General features: G+C 46.1%; 1 protein-coding gene across 2 annotated transcripts in view; it reads left to right on the forward strand.

Moving 5' to 3' along the window:
- MAP6 (microtubule associated protein 6) overlaps positions 1-18,518 on the forward strand; it is a 35,289-nt gene extending 16,771 nt beyond the window's left edge. Inside the window, exons 2-4 of one of the 2 annotated variants that reach the window (XM_088535020.1) lie at positions 4,179-4,392; positions 5,576-5,772; positions 18,232-18,518. In XM_088535020.1, coding sequence (XP_088391146.1) covers positions 4,179-4,392; positions 5,576-5,772; positions 18,232-18,301 — 481 coding nt within the window. In that variant the 3' untranslated portion in view covers positions 18,302-18,518. Of the gene's footprint in view, positions 1-4,178; positions 4,393-5,575; positions 5,864-18,231 lie in introns of those variants that run through there. The other variant, XM_088535022.1, reaches the window with a different exon arrangement.
- The last annotated feature ends 1,534 nt before the right edge of the window (positions 18,519-20,052 follow it).

Below are 20,052 nucleotides of genomic sequence, written 5' to 3' on the forward strand. Positions count from 1 at the left end.
AATGTATGGAGAAAAAAATAGTCTTGGGCACCAGGAACTTCATTACACCATTCACAGCCTCAACACAGCTTTACAATAAATTACTGTTTGCAAGATAATAACAAGGGTATTTATTAGAGAATAGAGCTGTCTAAGTATATGCATTGGAGTCAGACAGGAGCACTTCATGCTGAATGTAGCAGAGAAATAGGAGTCGTTTCTTGGGTTTGTGCTGGCAGTTCTTGTATGTCAACAAGACAGTTACAGTAGGAGTTGGTTGGAATCGACCTTCAATTCAAAGAGGCCGAGGAGATGTGCTAAAGTAATAAAATCCATGGGGTTTTGGGTATGGAAGATAACCTGTGTTGCAGTATCTTGTCAGGGTCTCAGAAGCAGCAAAGAATCATGTGGGTCCAGAATGCTGGACATTCTCCCTCTGTTTAAGAGAGAGAAAGATTAGTTGGGAGCAAATAATGCACTTTCGAAACCAGTAATTCTAGAATGTCAAAAATGTTTTGAAAATTCCCTTCAAAAACACTATATATATTCACCAAAATATAGTTATGTTTTCACTTTTGTTTGGAGGAGTATTAAAGAGGAAGATGATAATTTGAAATACTCTTTGACTTTTAGCTTCACAAAGGGAGTTCCCAGCCCTTTCAGATTGTCCTAAGTAGAATCAGGAAAAATGGGACGGAAAAGACTTAAAGAAACTGAAAAACTGAAAAACTTGCAAGATGTGAAGGCCATCGATGAAGCGAGTGTTGGTGAACACCTCCAGAGATGGTTGCTCATGGTGCTCAGCGCTCACATCAACCCCGTGTCCTCCAGCTGTTGTGAAGGAGGTTGTGCAGGACAATATCGAGGTCACCTTCACCTGCAGCCATTTCTAACTCTTCTGTGCCAAGGAGAAGGCAGGACTAAAGTAAAATACCCTTTTGGGGGTGAAATCATCCCCATGCAAAGATGCTGATGGACATGGGGACCAGCTTTTGCCTTTGATAGATGGGGATCATCTTACAAAGCTGGGAACCGTGGTCCAGAACCCTCTGGGATGGTTTCCTCTCGAAACACACAGCAACAAGCTCTACCAGGGTCATCTCACATCCTAGCCAGGATCCTTGACCCTCTGGCATCTTGCCTTAAAGGTTGGTCTTGAGTAATAGGAATCTTAAATACTAATGGAGGAGGTTTCCCAACTGCAGGACCCTTTTCCAAGACAGGGTTAGTTTTAGTGTTACAGGAGCAACTGATACTTACAGAGCAGACATTTTTCCTAGTCTAATACCAAATGAATCAGCACTTAAAGGTGTCTTCTTCTCTCTCACATCTTCACTGCATGTAATGAGTGTATAATTTTCCAGAACAGCATCTTTGAGATACATTACTATCTCAGAGCTTGAGGCCAGTTTCGAGTAGAATGAGAGCTAAGAGGGTTTAGCTGTGCTGAACCATTTGGACAACATGAGTAACTAGTAGCTACTACTTTTCCAAACCATTGCTGGGCTTTGTTCAGGAATTAGTACATTCCAAGGGCATTTCCCAAGAGGAACTGTCTCAGGTAGGTCACCACGCAAACGTGGCCCATGCTCGCTCTTGCTTCAAGGGCCTGGCTCTTGGGTTGTAGTTGAGGATGTGAAATCAAGCGTTTCACATCCTCAGGAAGGATTTTGAGATGTTTAACAAACCCCTGTGCTGTTCTCATCCTTCCCACATCTGGTATCTACAACTTGCTTGTCAACACTGCGAAGCGTGACAAGATCAGTAGGTTTTTAATGTCCATTTCTGGAGAAGATCTTGGCTGAGCTATTGCAGGGGATATCAGTAAACATTCAACAAGAACCAAGGCTCTGCTTTGGCTACAAAGCGGGGCTCATCTCAGCAGATGCAGAGAAGTCAAGGGGCCTTTTGAGCTGAATACTCACAGACTTGTTACTTCTGCGCTGAGCGCAGCAAAGCACATCAATAAGGAGAATAACCGAGCAAATCATACTCATTTTTAACTGATCACAGGCTTTTTAGGGAGCAGCCCGTCTCTTGCTGCACTTTTGCTTAACGCAGCACATAATGAGGCACTATGCTAACAAATCCAAGCTTCCGAGCTCACCTCCATATCCCAGCATTTTATGAGCAGGGGGATGAACTAGTCTTGATTTGTGTCCCAAAATCCACCCCCTACTCCAGTCTCTGTCCTTTGTCTCTGTCTTTTTGGCTGCATAAATGATGATTTGTGCTTATAGCTTGGCTCTGACTTGCTGTTTGGCCTGGCAGAAATGTTGCTGTTGGATTGTGGCCTTGGAGTGATTAAAAAACATGTTGTACCTGGGTTTTCCCTTGGCTGGAGGACACCTTTTTGATGTTCCTCCTCTGCCTAAGTGCTGATTTTGAGGGAATGTGTTGGAATTTTTTCCTGCAGCAAATCTGACTGAAAACAGCAAATGGGTTCAGAAGTTGCTAGGGAGGGACCTAAGTGACAGAGAGTAAAAAATTGCATGACCTTGTTTCCTTTGGGAAAGCAGTTGAGAATATAGAGTCTACTTAAAGAACAAAACTGGATCCTAGAAAGACTCCTCCTGTCTTCCGACAAATTTGGGATCATCTTTTGAGTTTATCAGTAATATATTCTAGTGAAATAGCATGTATTTACGTCTTTAATCCAGATTTTTAAAGGCATTTCCATTCCTTCTCTCAAATCTTCATAGGGAAGAGATCTTTTAGCGATGGACAGCAGAGAAATGACTATAGAAGAATGGGTGACGTTGGTGAATAGCCACCAAAGGGGCACGGATAAGTCCATTCATGTATTGCCCATTAAGGTGCAACACAGTTTAGGAAGAACAGCACCCTTCAAAGAGGCAGTGTCCCCTGGTCCTTGGCAGAATTACTGAAGCCCAAGAAGGGCTGAGTCGTAAGTAAGAGGGAGGGAAATACCTAAATAGACCTAAATATGTGTGTTGGTGTCTTGGGAGCAGAAACTTAGAAGAGAAGGCTTCTCCATCACTTGCAGTGGGGCTGATAGATGGGCTAAATGTGCTGGTAGATGGGGCAGGGAGACCCACCAATCCTGCACATGAAGGACATCCCTTGTCACCAGCCCCGGGGACAGCAGCTGAACTTCTGCAGCCCATCTGCATGGTAAGTGGATCATCTGGTGACTAATGAAAGGAGCAAGCCCCAGTGGAGGTTTTCCAGAGCCTCTGGCTCTTATCGGCCTGTTTTCATAAAGGCTAAAACGGAGCATCTTCAAGATCCTTCTCTTTTGGCCAATCTGACTGATACTGAATCGGGACTGTCAGAGCTGTTACAGGAGGGAACTGGTTGGCACGTACATAGCACCCTCCCCCGGGCTCTTTTCCCTAATAAACCACGTTAAAAATGTGTAGCACAACCTGAAGGTGGTCAGGTGGATCTAGGGACAGGGACTGCAGACCTCCCATTGCACCCCAGGACCCAAAATCCAGACAAGGGCTTTGTTCCCTGAGGGAAGTTCACCATCGTTAGGATAATTCCTTGCTTGTGTTGGAGTTTTCAGGATTTAAACTCTGCCTGGAGCTATATCTGAGGAGAAATGAACTGTCTGAGGTAGCAACACGCTTGGGATTTCTCCGTTTCCGTTCTCATAAAATAGAGTTATTTTCCCAGATGAATGGCAATTTTCAGTGAGCAAATGCAACGTTATTCTTCAGTTCTAGAAAGATGTTGGTGCTCTATTGGGAGGAATTTAAAAAATCAAGACCTGGATTCTGTGGACAGGAAACCAAAAGTGTCCATCAGGTGCTAAAAATCTTGATTTAAAGATATATATGTAGAAATATATGTTTTTCAGAAGTCACTGCTGTGGAAAAAGAGAAAAGAAAGATAGTGTCATTTTTTTTCGATAACTCTGAAATTCACCCTCAGCAGCTACTAAAAAGAGGCCATAGCTCGATGCTTGGTAAACATTGCATTTCCAGTCCTTTTGGGTGTTAACTCTAAGATGGCTTTTTTTTTTAATTGTTCTTTAGCAAAAGAACAGGCTACTGGGTATAAGCTGGTGCTTTAAAGGAGGAATGATACAACTCGCTGCTTAGAGGCTTGGGTAAGGGGAGCCTATAGGAAATCTTGGTCCTTTATGTTTGTTTATATTTACATATAGGAGTGCCTGTGTTGCCTCTTCTCTCCTCTTGTTTTGATTCCTGCACTCTTTCTTTTTCCCTCAGAAACGAGTTCAGACCTTGGATAGATGTCAAGCCTGTGAAAGCTATAAAAGCTAAGGCCCAGTACAAGCCTCCAGAGGAGAAAATGACCCACGAAACCAGTTACAGCGCTCAGTTCAAAGGGGAAACCAGTAAACCTGCTCCAGCCGATAACAAATTCCTGGAACGCAGAAGGATACGCACCCTCTACAGCGAACCCTACAAAGAACCTCCGAAGGTGAGAAACACAGCACAGGGCAACGAGGGCCACCCTGTGGAGTCCCACCTTGTGCTGGGACGTGTCTAAAGCAAAAAGGCTGGGCTCGACCCTACCTGCTTTCATTTCCCTTACGTGCTATCTTCGTTGCCAACATCTAGGGATCCACTTTGGAGATGGACTCTAGGACAGGTTGATGTATTTTGGGGTCTATGTTGCCCTACCTCAAACTGTCAACAGGGGACGGTAAGGCCCAGATTAAGAGGGGTTTTTCTTTTTTGGCATTGTCATTTCCCAGGTCATTTTTATAGACTGGTATCTCTTTCCAACTCCAAATCTATAGACACCCATCATTACACTTTATCCCAGGAACAGCATGGTAAGAACCGTGTCTGCGGTGACTTCAGAGAGCTTTTGGCAGTAAGCTGATTTGTCTTTGATTAGATGGACACGGGTCAAGGATAGCCTGGACTGAAATCTCTACCAGCCTTGTTTTCTAGGAGCAGCTGAGGATCTGCAGCTAAATGGAGCCAGTCTGTGCAGTTTTTGAACCTAGGACCTTCAGTCTTCCCCAGAGTTTGTAACTGCTTAGATTGGTGAAGTTTCAGAGGGCCGGGAGGACCACCAGGGAGGACCTGAAGGCTTCCTTTCCACCTAAAGCAGCCCTCCTTGCTTTGAGGGCTACAGAAACACATCCTGGACCCTGTTCTGGACTTTTCCTCAGGTGCCACTTGGTGTCCTGGGCCCCATCTATGCCTAACTGATTTTCCTCCATTGTCACCATCCTTCAGGTGAAGGAACTGATAAAATGCTATTAACATTGTATCCTGGTCACAAATCTGCATTCGGAGATTTTAGGACCAGAACAATTAATGCGATTTTATTAAGCCCATGTAACGATGAGTCAGAGGGCAGCTCCTTACTAAGGGTATGCCCCAGGCTGCAAGCTCAGTTGAAGTGCACGAGCTTGGACCTGCTGGCACTGTGTCCAGCACCACTGGGAAGGAGTTGCCCATTTGCACCTCCACATACAGCCCTCTGCTCCCTTCCCTTCATGGCAGAGTGTAGCTAAGCAGAAAAGTAACATTCACTGTCTCTTGGATGATGTTTCTGATCTAAATCCTCTTTTCCACCTGTCCTTGTGTGTGTCTCTTTCTCCCTTTCTCTCTCTCTGTTGGTGTTTCGCATGTTGCCCTCCATGCAGGTGGAAAAGCCTAGCGTAAAGCCTTCTAAACCAAAAAAGACCACAACAAGCCATAAACCCCTGAAAAAGGCCAAAGACAAGCAGATTGCATCTGGCCGGGCTGCCAAGAAAAAGAGCGCCGAGACTTCCAACACAGCAAAGCCAGAGGACAAGGAGAAAAGTAAAGAGATGAACAATAAACTGGCTGAGGCAAAAGAGTAAATGTCACTGCACTTTTCTTTCTCTCTTTTCCTTTCCTTTCTTTCCTTTTTATTTTTTTCTTTGATTAAATAAAGGCCACAAAATTAATTAGAGGCTTCTAATCTGCTTTTTGTTCTGATCGTATTAGAAGCTTTTCTGTTTTATTTCCAAGGAGGATTAGGAAATCCTTTTTTTTTCTGAGGTCAGGTTGTTCTGCTTTGCCTGCACAACACAGCTCTACACAGAGTGAGGGGGATCACAGGAGGGAAATGGGAATGCCCAGAAGAGGTTGTAGGATGCAAAGGTTATGGATTAACTGTGCACTGTGAGGGTGTTAAACAGCCTGACCCTTTCCTTGGGCTTGATCTTCCAGTGCTTTGGCAGTGTGGAATTGCTCGTCGATCCGAGGATGCTGAGGATGGGCTGTGCTCTCATCCTACAAGGCCCGTTTGGGGGTCGCCGTGTTCGGTCACCTCCCACCGGTGCCAGCAGGCCAGGAGAAAGGCTTTGGAGGCGGAAAGGATCAGAGGTTAATCCACAGCGCCACGGATGTGCCATGAATCCGCTGGGACCCATGGTGCCACTGAGAGCTTCTCCTGGTGACACTGGTGGGAGTTCTGCTTCCAGGAAGGGACGTGGTATGAGATCCCATGTAAATAAAGACGTTGAGCCAAATCCTCTACAAGGGTGGCTCTACTTGCATCAGGGCATCTTCACCCATCAGCATCGCTCAAAGGCCTTGATTCCAAAATCCTAAGGAGCGAGGGAAGGCACAAGGATTCCCACGGATACGGCAGGTCAGGACAGGTTCTCTGCAGGCTGTTCTCCCCTATTGCTTCCCCTACGATAGTCACCTTCTTAATTGCCCCGATTTCTTTTGAATCTTGGTCTTTTTTCGTCACTTCTGGGATGCCAGTAGACAAGTGTGTGCAACAAGAGCTAGATTTCAGAAGGAGGATCAGTTTGCAGATGTTGCCTTCCAAGAGGTAGAAGGAGATGAGCCACCAGCGCTGACTAAAGCTGGTAACCCCAATTATTTAGAATTCCAAATCTTTGGAGTTCATATTGGCTCATAAACATGGCAGTGGGGCCATAAACCAGTTGTGGGGATCCTCAGCCTCCCATTCAAGCAAGATCTCAGGGTTTCAACTCTTATTTACTGTGCTTTTACCCCACAAAATCTTCATATTCAGCAGGATCATGGCCCAACACCCAACATGATGGGAGCAGGCAGATTTCTCTGAGCTGATGGGCCAGGCTGCCCTGCACACTTCAGAATTCGGCTCTGATTCAATGAGAGTTGAGGGAGTTGAGAGTCCCAACCCAGATGTAAGTGCCCAACTCCTGATTCTGGACCTCAGGGTCCTTCTTTATTTTTGCAGCTCAACATTTTTGTCCCACCACACAGTCCAGCCTGAAGCTTTCAGAAAGAACGAAGGGATGGGAAGTAGGGCAGGGAAGTGGTGTAAGAGGAGAGTTTCGGAATTGTGTTGCTGTAGATACATTTGAATGAAGCAAGTCTTGCTGCTAGGATATTTTAGAGATGTGAAACTGTGTAATAGAAAAGAGATGAGCTGGGAGGGCGAAGAGCTGTATTGTTGGAATCTCACCCCGTTATAACTGGGTGTCTTGGAAACGTAAATGAGTGCCGGACTAAAAGGCTGAGAGGAGGTTTCCAAAGATGAGGGAAGCTCCGTGGTCTACAGATAGTGACATTTGCTGGCCTTAGTAATGAATAAATGCCAAGTTCAGTGTATTGTGTGATGTGTCCTGTTTGCCTTGTGCTAACAGCCTAAAGCTTTGAGTATAAAGTAAGTGTAGTGTTCCGAATTCAGTGGTGTATTTCCAAGCTTAGCTGTGTTAGAACTGTGTGCTATGAGCTAGTCAGGTTGTGTATGTGGAAAATATATATTCATATATAGAAATATATATATTTAAACCTCCGATGTTTAGGAGGAAACCAGGGAAATCCTCCAGGAAGTAAAACTGTGGAAATCTTTGCGAATGTAATGCATTTTTGATGTGCATGCTTCATGGAGACGCTGACCTGTCCATAGTGCCCGTTGCTTTTCTGAGTGCTCAGAAGCCCCTGCTTGAGTGCAAAGCTCAGCTCTGTCTCCAGAGCAGCTCAGCCAAGGGCTTGCGTGGAGCTCACGAAGGGGAGCCCCACTCACAGCTCCTCCTGCCCCTTGGCACGAGGGGTGGCCATCCAGAGAGACCTGAGCTTTCCAAGCCGTGCGATTTCCTGGAATTTAGATGCTTCCTCCATCTTCACACTCCTCAGTAATGCCCTTTCTTATCTCAGGATAGAGCAACAGCTGAGAAGATGACGTGGCACAGCAGGCAGAAGATGTCAGGAAGGCACATAGGGACTTAAGAGTAGCCCAACACACCGATCTCACGTAGTGGGACACCAGGCAAAATCATTCTCCCAGTTATTTTTGTCCCCAAGCTTTGCATTCTGACAAACAGTGCACTTAACACCACGTCGCCTTGAATTCAAAGGGAATTTAGCCCTTGGCTTCAACAGGAACCAAATTCTGCCCAAGCAACATCAGGATGAGCCATGCTTGGACCACCAGCTCCAAGCATCTCAGTAACTCCTGATCAAGCACCCACTATTCCAGGGCTGCTGGATTGCTTCTTCTCAAAGGAGAGCATCCACTGTGGGGTTTGAATCAACCCCACACCAAGACTGGTCAGAATAAGGCCTTGTATTTCCTTAACACATGAAATGTTAGGTGGCATCTAACTACAAAGCTAGATACGAAGTGCTAGCCAGTGGTCTAAGCTCCCATTTCAGTGGGAAGAGAGAGAAACCTGCCAAGGATGATCTATCTCCCATTTTTCAACATTACCTTTGGGATGGGATGAACGTTCCTTGGAAGGTTTCACTCCTTGCAGGGAGAGCCTGGAAGACCCACAGGGCATGGGAGCCTCCACATCCATAGCTAAAGTCAAGGGAAGTCAATTCTGACCTCTGCTCCACATGAGCTGGGCGCTTGACATACATCTAAGTGCACATTTTAGCCTTGCATTTAATGCCAGGAGCAGCTGTAGAGTCAGGCCTTAGGCTGAAATCCCGCATTGCTGTATTTTCCACAGACTTTATGCCAACCCACTCAGGTTATCAGAAAGGAGCCACAAATCTCTGCTGTTTCCAGTTCACTTTGGACTCTGAGCTTTTCAATCCCTTTGGGAAAGAGTGCTCGGCTGTTCTGTGTTTCCAGCTACCACAATGCTGATTCTGTCTCACCGCAAACTTGTAATTATGTTTCGCTCTCCTTGTAAAAAGAAAAAGAACCATGTTTTGCTTTTTACCCTGTCAAAGTTGCTCTGCTGTCGGTTGCTGGCTTTCTCATTTTCACTGTATTGTATTGTTACTCCTTTCTGCCAAATGGTGCTAATTGCTTCTCGAGCTCCTGTTTTCTGACTGCTTTGCACACCGATCACCTGCTTGCTCATCTGCAATGCGTCTGTTGTAAATACGTGGCTCCCACGAGTTCCACAAACTCTTGCCTCTTGGAGGCGGATAGGAAGTGTCTAATTAAGATTTTGTGGCCTGGGTTTGGTTGCATATCACGGATTGTCTCTTTGTAATGTGTTTTCATTCCTGCTGTTCGTATGAGAATGACACACACCCACACACACCCACACGCACACCCACACACACGGATTAATGTATAGCCAATTGATTGTGACGTGCTTGTGATCTTTGCTTGCTCAAAGGGTTTTTTTGCCAATGATAAATAAATGCTAAAGACAAATACCACCTCCTTGAGCTTGTTTTCTCGATAAGAAGCACATTTAAGTGGAAAGGAAAAAAATACCCTTCCAAGTGTAATCAGATTTATGTTGCTAGAGCCTCCAGTTCCATGCAGGGACAACCGAGCTGTCGGTCTGACTACCTGTAGATGCCCTTTGAGCCTTTGCAGATGTGAAGATGGACAGAGATGCGATGTGAGCACAGCAGGTAGTTTCACTTTATTTCCTATGCACGGTGCTGAGCAGGGGGTTCTTGCGGTGCGTTCCCCGCGTGCAGGCTGCTGCTGCACCACGTTCTGCACCTTGCCAGTGTCCACGTTGCCCTTGACCAGGGAGCAGAATGGGCCCCGTGGAGAGCTGCAGGGAGACGAGGTGCTGGCGACCAAGGTGCTTTCGTTACAAACCTCATCCCACTTCACTTTTAACCAAAACCGCTCAAAAGGCCCGTTTTTTGACCATTAGGTGCCGGGGACTCCAAATCCTCACTGAAAAGAGGTGGCAAATGCTTGGGTTGAGCTTTCTCCTCATGGAGCAAGCCCAGCCACCTTTGAACAAGCACTTGGAGTCTTCGTGCGGCCGTGTCTGTGGAAGTGCAAAGCACTGCTTTATATATCACATAAACATAGCAAGTAATGACAATTCGGTTTCAAATGGTGAACCTTAATCTTAGCTTTGTCTTTTTTTTTCTTTTACCCAGCTTATAAACTCCTACTTTCCATCTTTTTTTTTTTTTAATTATGTTTTCTCTTCCAATAACATCCCCACCAAATCCTTAACTGAAAAAAGATTTGTCTGTCTTTGGATTATATCTAAATTTCTCCTCTAGGAAAGCTCTGTTGACTTCCATGTCACATTGACCCTTTTTTTCCCCTTTATTGTTTCTGGGTGCTATTTCTCATTCCTGCCTGAATTTATTAATCATCCACTTTCTGAATTTATTCCACCTCTGACTACATGCTGATAACAGTGCTGCATCCTCAACCTGCCATGTCTCTTCCTTCCCTTTCCCTTCCCCTCTTCATCCATACATTGCTCACACTTAACAGATGTACAAGTTTATAAATGCTTTAACTGAGCTATAGGTCCCGGGGTTTGTCTTTTGGCTCATCCACAGCTGGTTTGGGAGGAAATGCTCGTTGTTATAAGACTGGGCATAGATTGGGCTGGTCAACAAGATGTTTCCCACAAGGCACAAAGGTCCCAGGTCTTTTCCATAGTTCATCTGCCCACTCTCAGTGCTGGAAAACATGTTGTTCTATATCGCTCCTTGAGCTGACCCTGAATTGCAAAGCTAAACACCCAGAGGGACAAGATGTGTTTCTAAGAGCAGAGCCTGCTGGGCTGATTTCAGTCCTGGGAATTCACTGTGCACATCCTGGGATTATAGAGTGACTCTATAATCTCAGCCAAGTCATTTGTGCCTGGCAGTGCCCACCTAATTCCAAGGGCTGTACAAAGCGCTGAAGGCGAGTTACTAAAAATGAAAGAGCATTTAATGTGGAGGAGCTGGCTGGATTAGCAATAGTTTTAATGTTCATTAATCCTGTCTGGGTGAGGGGGAAAAGGAGAGAGAGGAAATACTGAGATGTTAAAGTGCTGAGTCTGTTTCTTGCACTCTTAGGAGCTGAGCATCTGAGCGTGACTTTGCTTTGACCACATAGACTACAAGCAGACTGATTTTAATCATTTTAAATCAAATTTCTGGTTTTAATCAGTTGCTTTCAAATGCACGGTTTGCAGAGGGCTTTGGTGCTCATACCCTGCAGAAGTGCATGGGTGGATGAAGGGATCCATGCCTGATGCTCTCCATCCCTCCTTTCTTGGGAGGTTGTTATTGCCTGCATCCGATGAGAACTTGGAGCTAGGCAGTGCTGAATGTCCCACCTTGAGCAGCTTGGGCACCAGGCTGAGATTTACCATTTGGCACTTGCAAGACTCCGAGCTTCCTTGGAAAACCTCAGTTACCATTACTACATCCCTGACAAGCAAACCAAGATCCAAGGGACATTTCAATGAGCTGGTATGTCAGCCCTTATCATCTGAATGCAGCCTCTTTTGTCACAAAATCCTTAGGGCTCATTTAGGGATGTGCCAATGCAGGAGAGAAAGGGACTTTTCTAGGTAGATGCCTCTGTATCATCTAGGAATATCCACAAGCCCCGGGAACAGCTGCAATATGAAATCATGAAGAGGATCTGTATGGAAAGAAGAAATTTTCCCTAGTGTGAATGTGAAGACGTGGCCATGTTCATCTCTAAGAACAATTCACACTTGTGTTGTTGCAAAATATTGCAATTTTCAGACAGCGGCTTCAACTCTCCCTGTTTCCAGCAGTGTCTTGGTAAGTCTGATTCTGTTGGGGATTTAGGATGATGCCTCTATTTGTCCTTGTTTGTGTGAGCCTTCTGGGTTGGGAGCAATTCCACTAATGCAACTGGGTTTACTCACAAGCCCAGATGTCTGTAGTGAGCAGCAACACAGCTCTGAGTACTTCAGGATGGGTGATTGATCGTGAACTGTGGAGTTTGCGTGTAAACAGTCTTAATTTCTGTTGCAGGATGCCTCAGAAAGAGCTTCCTAATCATGGCCATCAGTGTGGAGATGTAAGCCCAAGCCTGCTAATGGATTGAAGAGATCTTTATGCATGCAAGGAGCCTGCTGCACAAGGCCGACAGCAAGGAGCAGCCACCAGAAAATGATGGATGAGGAATAGTCACAGCTCTCAGGGACGTGTCAGAGCACTGACAAATGACAACTCTTCCTTCCATGTCAACAGTTCAATGGTGTGAGAAATGGACAGGGAGAAACGTTTATGGGAAAACGCTGCTGTCATCTGCCTGCCTTCCATTCCGCCCTAGCCTGAGCCTTGCTGAAAGCTCAAGTCCTTGAGCAAAGCTGTTTCTTCACCTGTCTCCCATGGGTAGCCTGAGAATTATATGTCTTGCTTGGCCCTTTCCTCAGGAGAAGCGTTGGGTGGCCAATCAAGTGGCCACGGGCTGCTCCTAATTCTCTTTAGGCAGTGGATCACCTCTGACAGAGGTGGCTTTAGAGATAAAACGCCTGGTGCAGGTCGCTAAACGCACAGCATCGTCCTGGGGAATGAGATTTCTTTCTGATTGTCACATAGCAGGAGCAGAAGGGCCTGGAGCATGGGTCACAGGATGGGGTGAGGAGCACGTGCTCCACGGCACGTGGTGGAGGAGATAGCAGCACCCAGGGACTCTGCTTAGTGCTGGGACCTGATCATCCAGACCGGGAAATCCTGAGATCAATCCAGGCCATGGCACTTAACTGCTGCTGGGTTTGGGGATTATGGCCCAATTGAGGACCATTTTCAAAGGCAGTTTATCTATGGCCACCTTGTTCTCAGCTGAGAGATCTAACATTAGGGATACCAGCAGGCATCCACCACCAACATATTTAATTTACTAAATTAAATTTAATTGCTAAATATAGCTTTGAGGTTCAGGACCAGGGAACCGAGTTGTTCCTGCTTCCTACCCCCTCTCCAAGTCCCATCACTGATCCGTTCATGCCAGCTCCTTCCCACTGCAGAACATAGGGCTGCTCTCACTGCTCCAGCAGATCCCCCATCTCCACCTGACACCGCTCTTCCTTTTGGCTTTCCAAACCATTCATTCCCTCCATCTTCCTTGTCAGCTTCCAAGTGCCTGTCCCACAGCCCCTTTCCCAACCATTTGCTTTCTCCCTCTTTGCTGCCTTTTCCTTCAAGGTCGTCCTAAAAGGCCAGTTCCACCAGGAGGCTTTCCCATCCGCCCTGAGTTACTGTCTCGTGTCAGGTCCTGTCTCTCTTGGACTGTAAGCCTTTTCTGTGCCTGTACTGTGCTATAACACTCACTGTTTAGAATAAACAATACCTCTCGACTGCCCTTTCTCTCTCTCTTTTCTTTGTATGGCTTCAGTAGCTGTGTCCTGTCCGCAAGTGCGTTGTGTGTCTGTCCTCATGGCCAGTTCTGCAGTTGATCTTGCTACCACAGCTCTATCCGTGGTCTTTTGGGGCTGGCTCTGCGCTTGTTTTTGTTCCCCAGTACCCTGCTTTGTTTCTTACAGCCACGGAGACAAGCTTTGCTGCCTAAGTAGGAGCTGAGCACATCCAGACCTACATGATCTCCTGCCCTTTGCGATTCTGGGGCATCTGATTCAAGGCTGGCCTTTCTCCACCTTTGTGCAGAGATGTCCTGGGCTGGCAAGTGGCTGAACTCACGCAGCAACTGAGGAGAACAAGGGAGGAACCTTGCAGCCAAGAATGGAAGCAGCTACTGTTAAAAGATCTGCATTTCCTAGTGCACTACAGAAAGCAGAAATACAGAAATGCAATACCAAAAATGAGCAGAAATGTGTCATCGAAAATCCAAGCAGAGGTACCTGTGAGGAGAAGGCATGGAAGTTGGCTTAGCAGCAGGACACGCTTCAGAGATGGATGCCCAGGAGACTTCTACAGTTTGAGAAGGTGCCCTGAATGTGCCCATCCCTTGCTGGGACTAGACCTGCACATGATCCTTCCATCCTGTGAGCACAGCAGGGACCAAGTTCTGACTGACCGAGGCCCAGGTGGGTCCTAACTCCTTCCTGGCTCACTGTCAGCCATTCTTGTCCTAATTTTTTCCTTAAATCTGCTATCCTGGTCTGTGTTTTTGGCACTATCAATGTACAAGGTGACTGTGCTGCTCCACGCTCACATGGAAGTTGCAGGACGAGCTCAGTTTTTCCACCCTTATTGTGACCCTTGCTGCAGGACCACCCTGCCAGAGAGCAAAGGAGACTCCTTTCCGTGCTGGATGACCAGCTAAGTTAACGTTGTTTTCATGGGGCATTTGCAAAAGTTATGTCTGCAGACAAAGATAAGGCCAAATTGTGGCTTGTTGGTAGCCAGGAAGATCAAACATCTCTCAATCCCTTGCGTTTTCCACAGTGATGCCCTTGGGTGTGCAGGAGTAGACAGAAGAGAGGAAATACAAGAGGAAGGCTGGTCCTCCTCCATGAGGAGCCTGGAGTTTTCATCGAAGACAAGTGAGACGTTGCTGGGTTGTACTTGGCATCTCTAGGCTGTAATGATTTGAGTGCAGATACTGTGGAAAGAAGTGGGAAAGGGGGTCACATAGCATAGGTAGAGGCTTTTATCCCTTTTCATGTGTCACCACAAACTGTTCCTACCTGGCATGCTTCCATGGTGCCTCCTTCTTCTCCAAACTCTTATTCTAGCATCCAAGAATGAAAAAGCAGTAGAGCAACCTAAAATAACACCCCAAATCTCTACTGCAGGGTGTTAAGAATTGAATAATATTTAGGAGAAGACTCCTGGATGCCACTGGTGTCCCTAGCTGACCTTGAAGATGCCTTGAAGTCTTTTATCATCAGTAAAATCTAAGTATTTGTGTATCTGCTGCTTGGCAGATGGACAGTTTTTAGGTTCTGAAGCGCTGAGCTGCTTGTTGCTCATCTGAGGCCTAAATCAGGTTAGATTTCGCTAACAAGCTTCCTTTTCCTTAGGCTTTATTGGCTTCAAGCTGATGCACATTTCCAGGATATATTCAATCTATGCAACTCCTAACAACCTCTCTGCTTGCTACATCCAGAACCAGGCTGAAAACCTTCGTTTGCCTGAGGGAGACCAAGTCTCAGACTTGCCAACCTCATGGGAATGCACTAATTCCTCACGTCTTTTTGGAAGGCACAAGACTAGAGCCATAATGTACAGCTTTTATTTTTTCATGCTGTTGCCTTTTCCAAGAAATGGAATTGAGATTAATTTTGAGTAAAATGTTAAGGCCATTTATCAGGGCAAAGAAGACTTTGGTGCACAAAGGGCAATAATGTACTCAGAAGAAAGAAGTGACTCAGCATATCCTACAACTTAATCGTTAAAACATTTGCCAAGGAATCGATGAGTTCATATCTTCTAAGGAAAGTGAACCTGGATTCTGGGTGAGGGTCCCATTCTTCCAAGGTCATTCTTCCAAGGAGAACAGTCATGTCCTCACTTGAATTTCATAAAAAAAGGAAGGACAAAAAGGACAAAATTCTCTTGTTGCTTTGTGAAAAATGGACTTTCTCTTGACTTCAAAGCTAAGAAGTCTAAGCAGGGCTGGATTGCTTTTCCTAAGGTACTGGAAGAAAAATTTCTGCTGCTTTTAGTTGCTCTTGAAGGCAACTTTTTATTTTCTTATGCCAGGAGTTGAGTCTGTTTACTCTGGTTCAGAGGAGCTCCCAAATAGTTAAGCTAATTTGAATCAAGATATTTTTGCACAGAAGGGTAAATATTATCAGCCATATTTTGATAAGAGGTCACCAAAGAGCAGAGTCCAAAATCCACAGAGGAACTTGGATCAGGCACGAGCAGATCCTGGATATCTGTGCAGAACAGAATAAACACTGCTGAGGCCTGTTACCATCAGAGGCAAGGAGAATTTTTTGCAAAAAAAATGAGACCACTGATGAATTTGTTATCATGACTCTTTCTGCAATCCTCTCTCAGCTGCAACCTGGGTGATGATCTGTCACCTCCAATCCATCCGTTCTCCATTTTTCACCTTGTCATGGTGCATAATTAACCTCTCCTGAGCAGAGACCTGGGTTTCATCAAGACAACGATGTGCCGCCAACGGTCTGTTTCTGAATGCAAAGCTCTACAAACCCACACCTCCTCTGGTTAAGACAACAATTTGTAAACACTGTCACTTTTGTGTTATAGGGTCAGGATCCATCTTTCCGTTAGAGGATCCGTATTTCCATCCTTGAGTGCCCTGGCAATAGATTCCGGGTCCTCCCCGCTCATTTCTCGCATCGCTGCAGGGCTGCTGGGGCACGGGCAGCTGGGGCTGGTCCTTTCCCAGCGGGATGTCTGCAATGTTGCTTTATCCCTGGGCTTTCAGGGGTAAAAAATAGCATAATTACCTCCCACCCACCCCTTCCAGCTCAAAACAGGTTCTGAATGCACTTAGCTGGAAAGACAATGGTGTGATTATCTTCAGCCCAATCTTGAAATGCAAACAAGGAGGAAGCCAAAGAGGACGGGGATGGCACCAGCTTCTTTCTGCTCCAAGAGGATGACTCCTAACCAGGCTGTGGGATGTGGCTGAAGGAAGCACTCCTAAGAGAAGAGCCAGTGGATTATATTGGGGAAGTATCCGTCGTTCAAACGCACACACAGCTATCGTGGCTGTCTCAACAAGGATGTGTTGCATTGAGGCTGCTGAAGGAGGAACTGCCCTGGATTTGCCCCTGATCTCCTGGATCTGCAGTGCTGGGGACACCTCCTTCCCAGGGACAGGAACCAGTAGTGGGAAAACTCAATGTTTTTCTGCACAACTTGTGATCACTGGGGACACTGGGCTTGCTGACCTCTGCCAACAGCTTCTGGCAGCAAGTCTCTCTGTACTATGAGCATGAAGGGCAGGATGAGGGTGAGTATTTGAGCACAAGCTGTGCTGCGGTGGCTCTCCACACTGTCCTGGCTCATGAGCCTTTCAACGAGGAAGGTTAATCTCACATGGCTGGGTTGCCCATGTTTGACATGGCAGGGAAATGGTAACTTGCATCTGTTCTCCTGGGCAGGCTGTCACACTGTGTCAGACTTTACCCCCGTCCTTTAAGCTCCAAGCTGGAATCATTCCTGACACAAAGCCAAGGCGAGGTTAGAGGAAGAAAGTCATCTCCACAGCCCCTTCATGCATTTGCCATGCAAAGCTGCCATTTGAAAGCTGAGCAGCTTTCTCCTGCTTTTCCACCTGCTTTCTGCAGCCTTATACATCCCTCTCCATCCATAACAGTTCTCAGCCCGGGAGATCTTCCTTCTCTTTCTATCACCTAATGAAGGTGGATTCCTTCACAACCCACAGACCTTTCTTTCCTGGTCTCTGCTGCACTTCAGTAAGACCCATCCTTCTCTCCAACACTCATCCAGAGACCCTCCTAAGAGCACCCACCCTAACTCTAGGGCCATGTCCTGTGCTTCTGCTCATGCCTAGAGCAAATCTACTCTCCAGAAGTTGTAGTTTCCCTGTAGCATGTGAAACCAGATCCTCAGCAATTGAAATGTGATGCTTACACTGATGCACCTCTGTTTACCCTAAGAAGAGAACTAGCCCCAGAGCTGATCCCAACATGGATCCAATGCTTTGGTTCCACCATCCCCTCCTGATGTCTCCTGGGGACACTGAGTAGGAGGGGTGCTCTTAAGTGAGACCTCAATATGTATTAGCTGGGCTCTCTGTCATCCTTGTTGCTTTAATGGTCACAGGGCATTTGCTGAGTGGGAGGACACGGCTCTCCTGTGTTGTAGGGCTGCCTTGAGGGAGACCAACTGCTTCTTCTTGAGACAATTTTACAGCGAGGTGCTCTTTCAATGCAGGTTATAATCAATTGGCAAGCATTTTTCATAGCTGACCAGTGGGCCTGATCCTGGTCCAAGATGAACCACTGGCTGAGGAAAAAGTCAAGAGCTTTGGCCCTCTGCATTCTGTGGCCCTCAGCCCCATGACTTCCATGGGTTTTGGACCTGCTCCTTATGGGGACCAGAACCAGGCTCATTGGTCATCCTGAGAACACACGAACACATACGGGCTGCATGGGGAGCATCCCTCGGACTGAGGCGCCACGGGGCAAATTCTGGCTCGGGAGATGCACTTTGCTGCCTTAACCCAGCGCGTTGCTCTAACAGCTTTTCAATGATGCTCTTTCTCTACTTGCAGAACCCCTGAGAAACCCACTGGTGCTATAGACCAAGAACCGAGTACCTTAGAGCAGGAGCAGCGCACGTGAAGTCAAGCGTTTTCTTCGGAGCGACGGTTGGAGCAAACGTATAGTCTGCATGAAATGTGTATCGTCTGGCTGGCACACAATAAAGCTGATGAGCAGAACTGCACAATATTTTCTCTTGTCTCAAGCACTGAGAAAGTTACTGTCATCTGGATGTGTGTGATGCAGTTAGCATGACTGTGCCTTGATTTATATTCAGTAAAGTCAGACAAGGAGAATGGGTTCTGTCGTTCATAGCTGTGAATTGCCACCGGTTTCAATGGTGTCTCTCGTGTGCACTGCCAACAAGGAGACCAGGTTCATGTCTATAACTCATGGAAGTGTCAGACTGGACTCCAGAGGTTATCCTGGATGCCTAGTTGATGATAGGATCAGCCGCTCTTTGCAAAATCCTTGGCATGTTTACAAGCACTCTAATTTCTTAACCACTGTCAGGAACACACATTTGGATGTGGCCAAGTTAAGCATGTCCCGTGCAACATTTGGCAAAGAAACTGGTCTCCTTGTCTTCATATGGTAGCTAAGAGCATCTCAGGCATTTTTTTCTGAGGCATTTAATAGTTGATTTGTTCTGCTACTTAAAGCAAATTCCAGGCAAGGCACCAAAGCTTAATGGAAAGCTGGCATTTCTCCTCCATCTTTTTCAAAAAGACTTGGTTGAAAAATTGTATAGAACAAACTGGGAATGTCACAGGAGTAACGCAGCCAATTCCTGGGGTTAGTTACTCTGATTATTTTATATCTCCATCCTTTTTTTTTTTTTTCTGAGGGAGGCTTTCTATGTCCATACAATGAATGCAGCACATTATGGAAGATGTGGTCCAGCCCTTCTGTCCCTTCCCTGCAAATGGACACAGGTATGAGGTATCCAGACTGCAGTTCCAGCAAAGCACTATCCCTGCACACTCCAATAAATATTTCTCCTTTTAGCTTGAAGTGTTGTAACACTTAGTACAGGGATGTTGCACCTTGTGAAGAAACGGACTCAGTCTGGGGTGCAGAGTGAGACAACTTTATTTCCAAACCAACTTCTTTTTATACTTTCTTAACACAAGTGTTGCAAAGCGCACAACCAATCAGCATCTGGCCACCTGCGCGGTTGTCTGGCTTTGTTTCTTTTCTTCTGGCAAGACACGTCGCACACGAGGCAGGGGGAGGTGTTCCTCAGTCCTCGTCTTTCTCGGCTCTGTCCCCCATCTGCTGCAAAGACTGACACCCTTGTGGTTAACTATCTGCTAACAAGGTACTATTGTCTTTGAACAAGCCTCCACATCTCACCCTTCTTTATTTGTTTTTGTTTGAACAGCCATGACTTAATTAAATGATCAATCCTTAAACACATAACAAGAAACAAAGCAGGCACACTAACAATAAACGAAATATGCCAAACATCAACAGGCTGTCCTACTAGACAGGTTACGAATGGATTTACTGGACTAGATAATCTTCTGTGGAAATCCCTAAGGAGGGATGGATCCAATTAATAGTTCCCAAAAGTTTTTGAAGATCATTCAAAGTCCTTATGTCTGTCTTTAGGGTCAATGATTGTGGTCGAATTTGATGATCAGAAATTCTCCATCCTAAATATCGCCAAGGCGGACTTTCCTGTACTTTATCTTCCGCAATTCTTAATCCTGCAGCTGATGCTGCTCGCGTAATCTGATGCAGAGCCTCTTCTGCTGTTTCCTTTTGCTCTGCAGCAATCAATATATCGTCCATATCTTCCCATTGGCACAGTACAGGGTGGTATCGGA

Source organism: Tinamus guttatus, unplaced genomic scaffold (genome assembly GCF_059628265.1).
Source record: "Tinamus guttatus ecotype Peru unplaced genomic scaffold, ASM5962826v1 Tinamus_guttatus_pri_ptg000602l, whole genome shotgun sequence".
Classification (NCBI taxonomy): Eukaryota; Metazoa; Chordata; class Aves; order Tinamiformes; family Tinamidae; genus Tinamus; species Tinamus guttatus.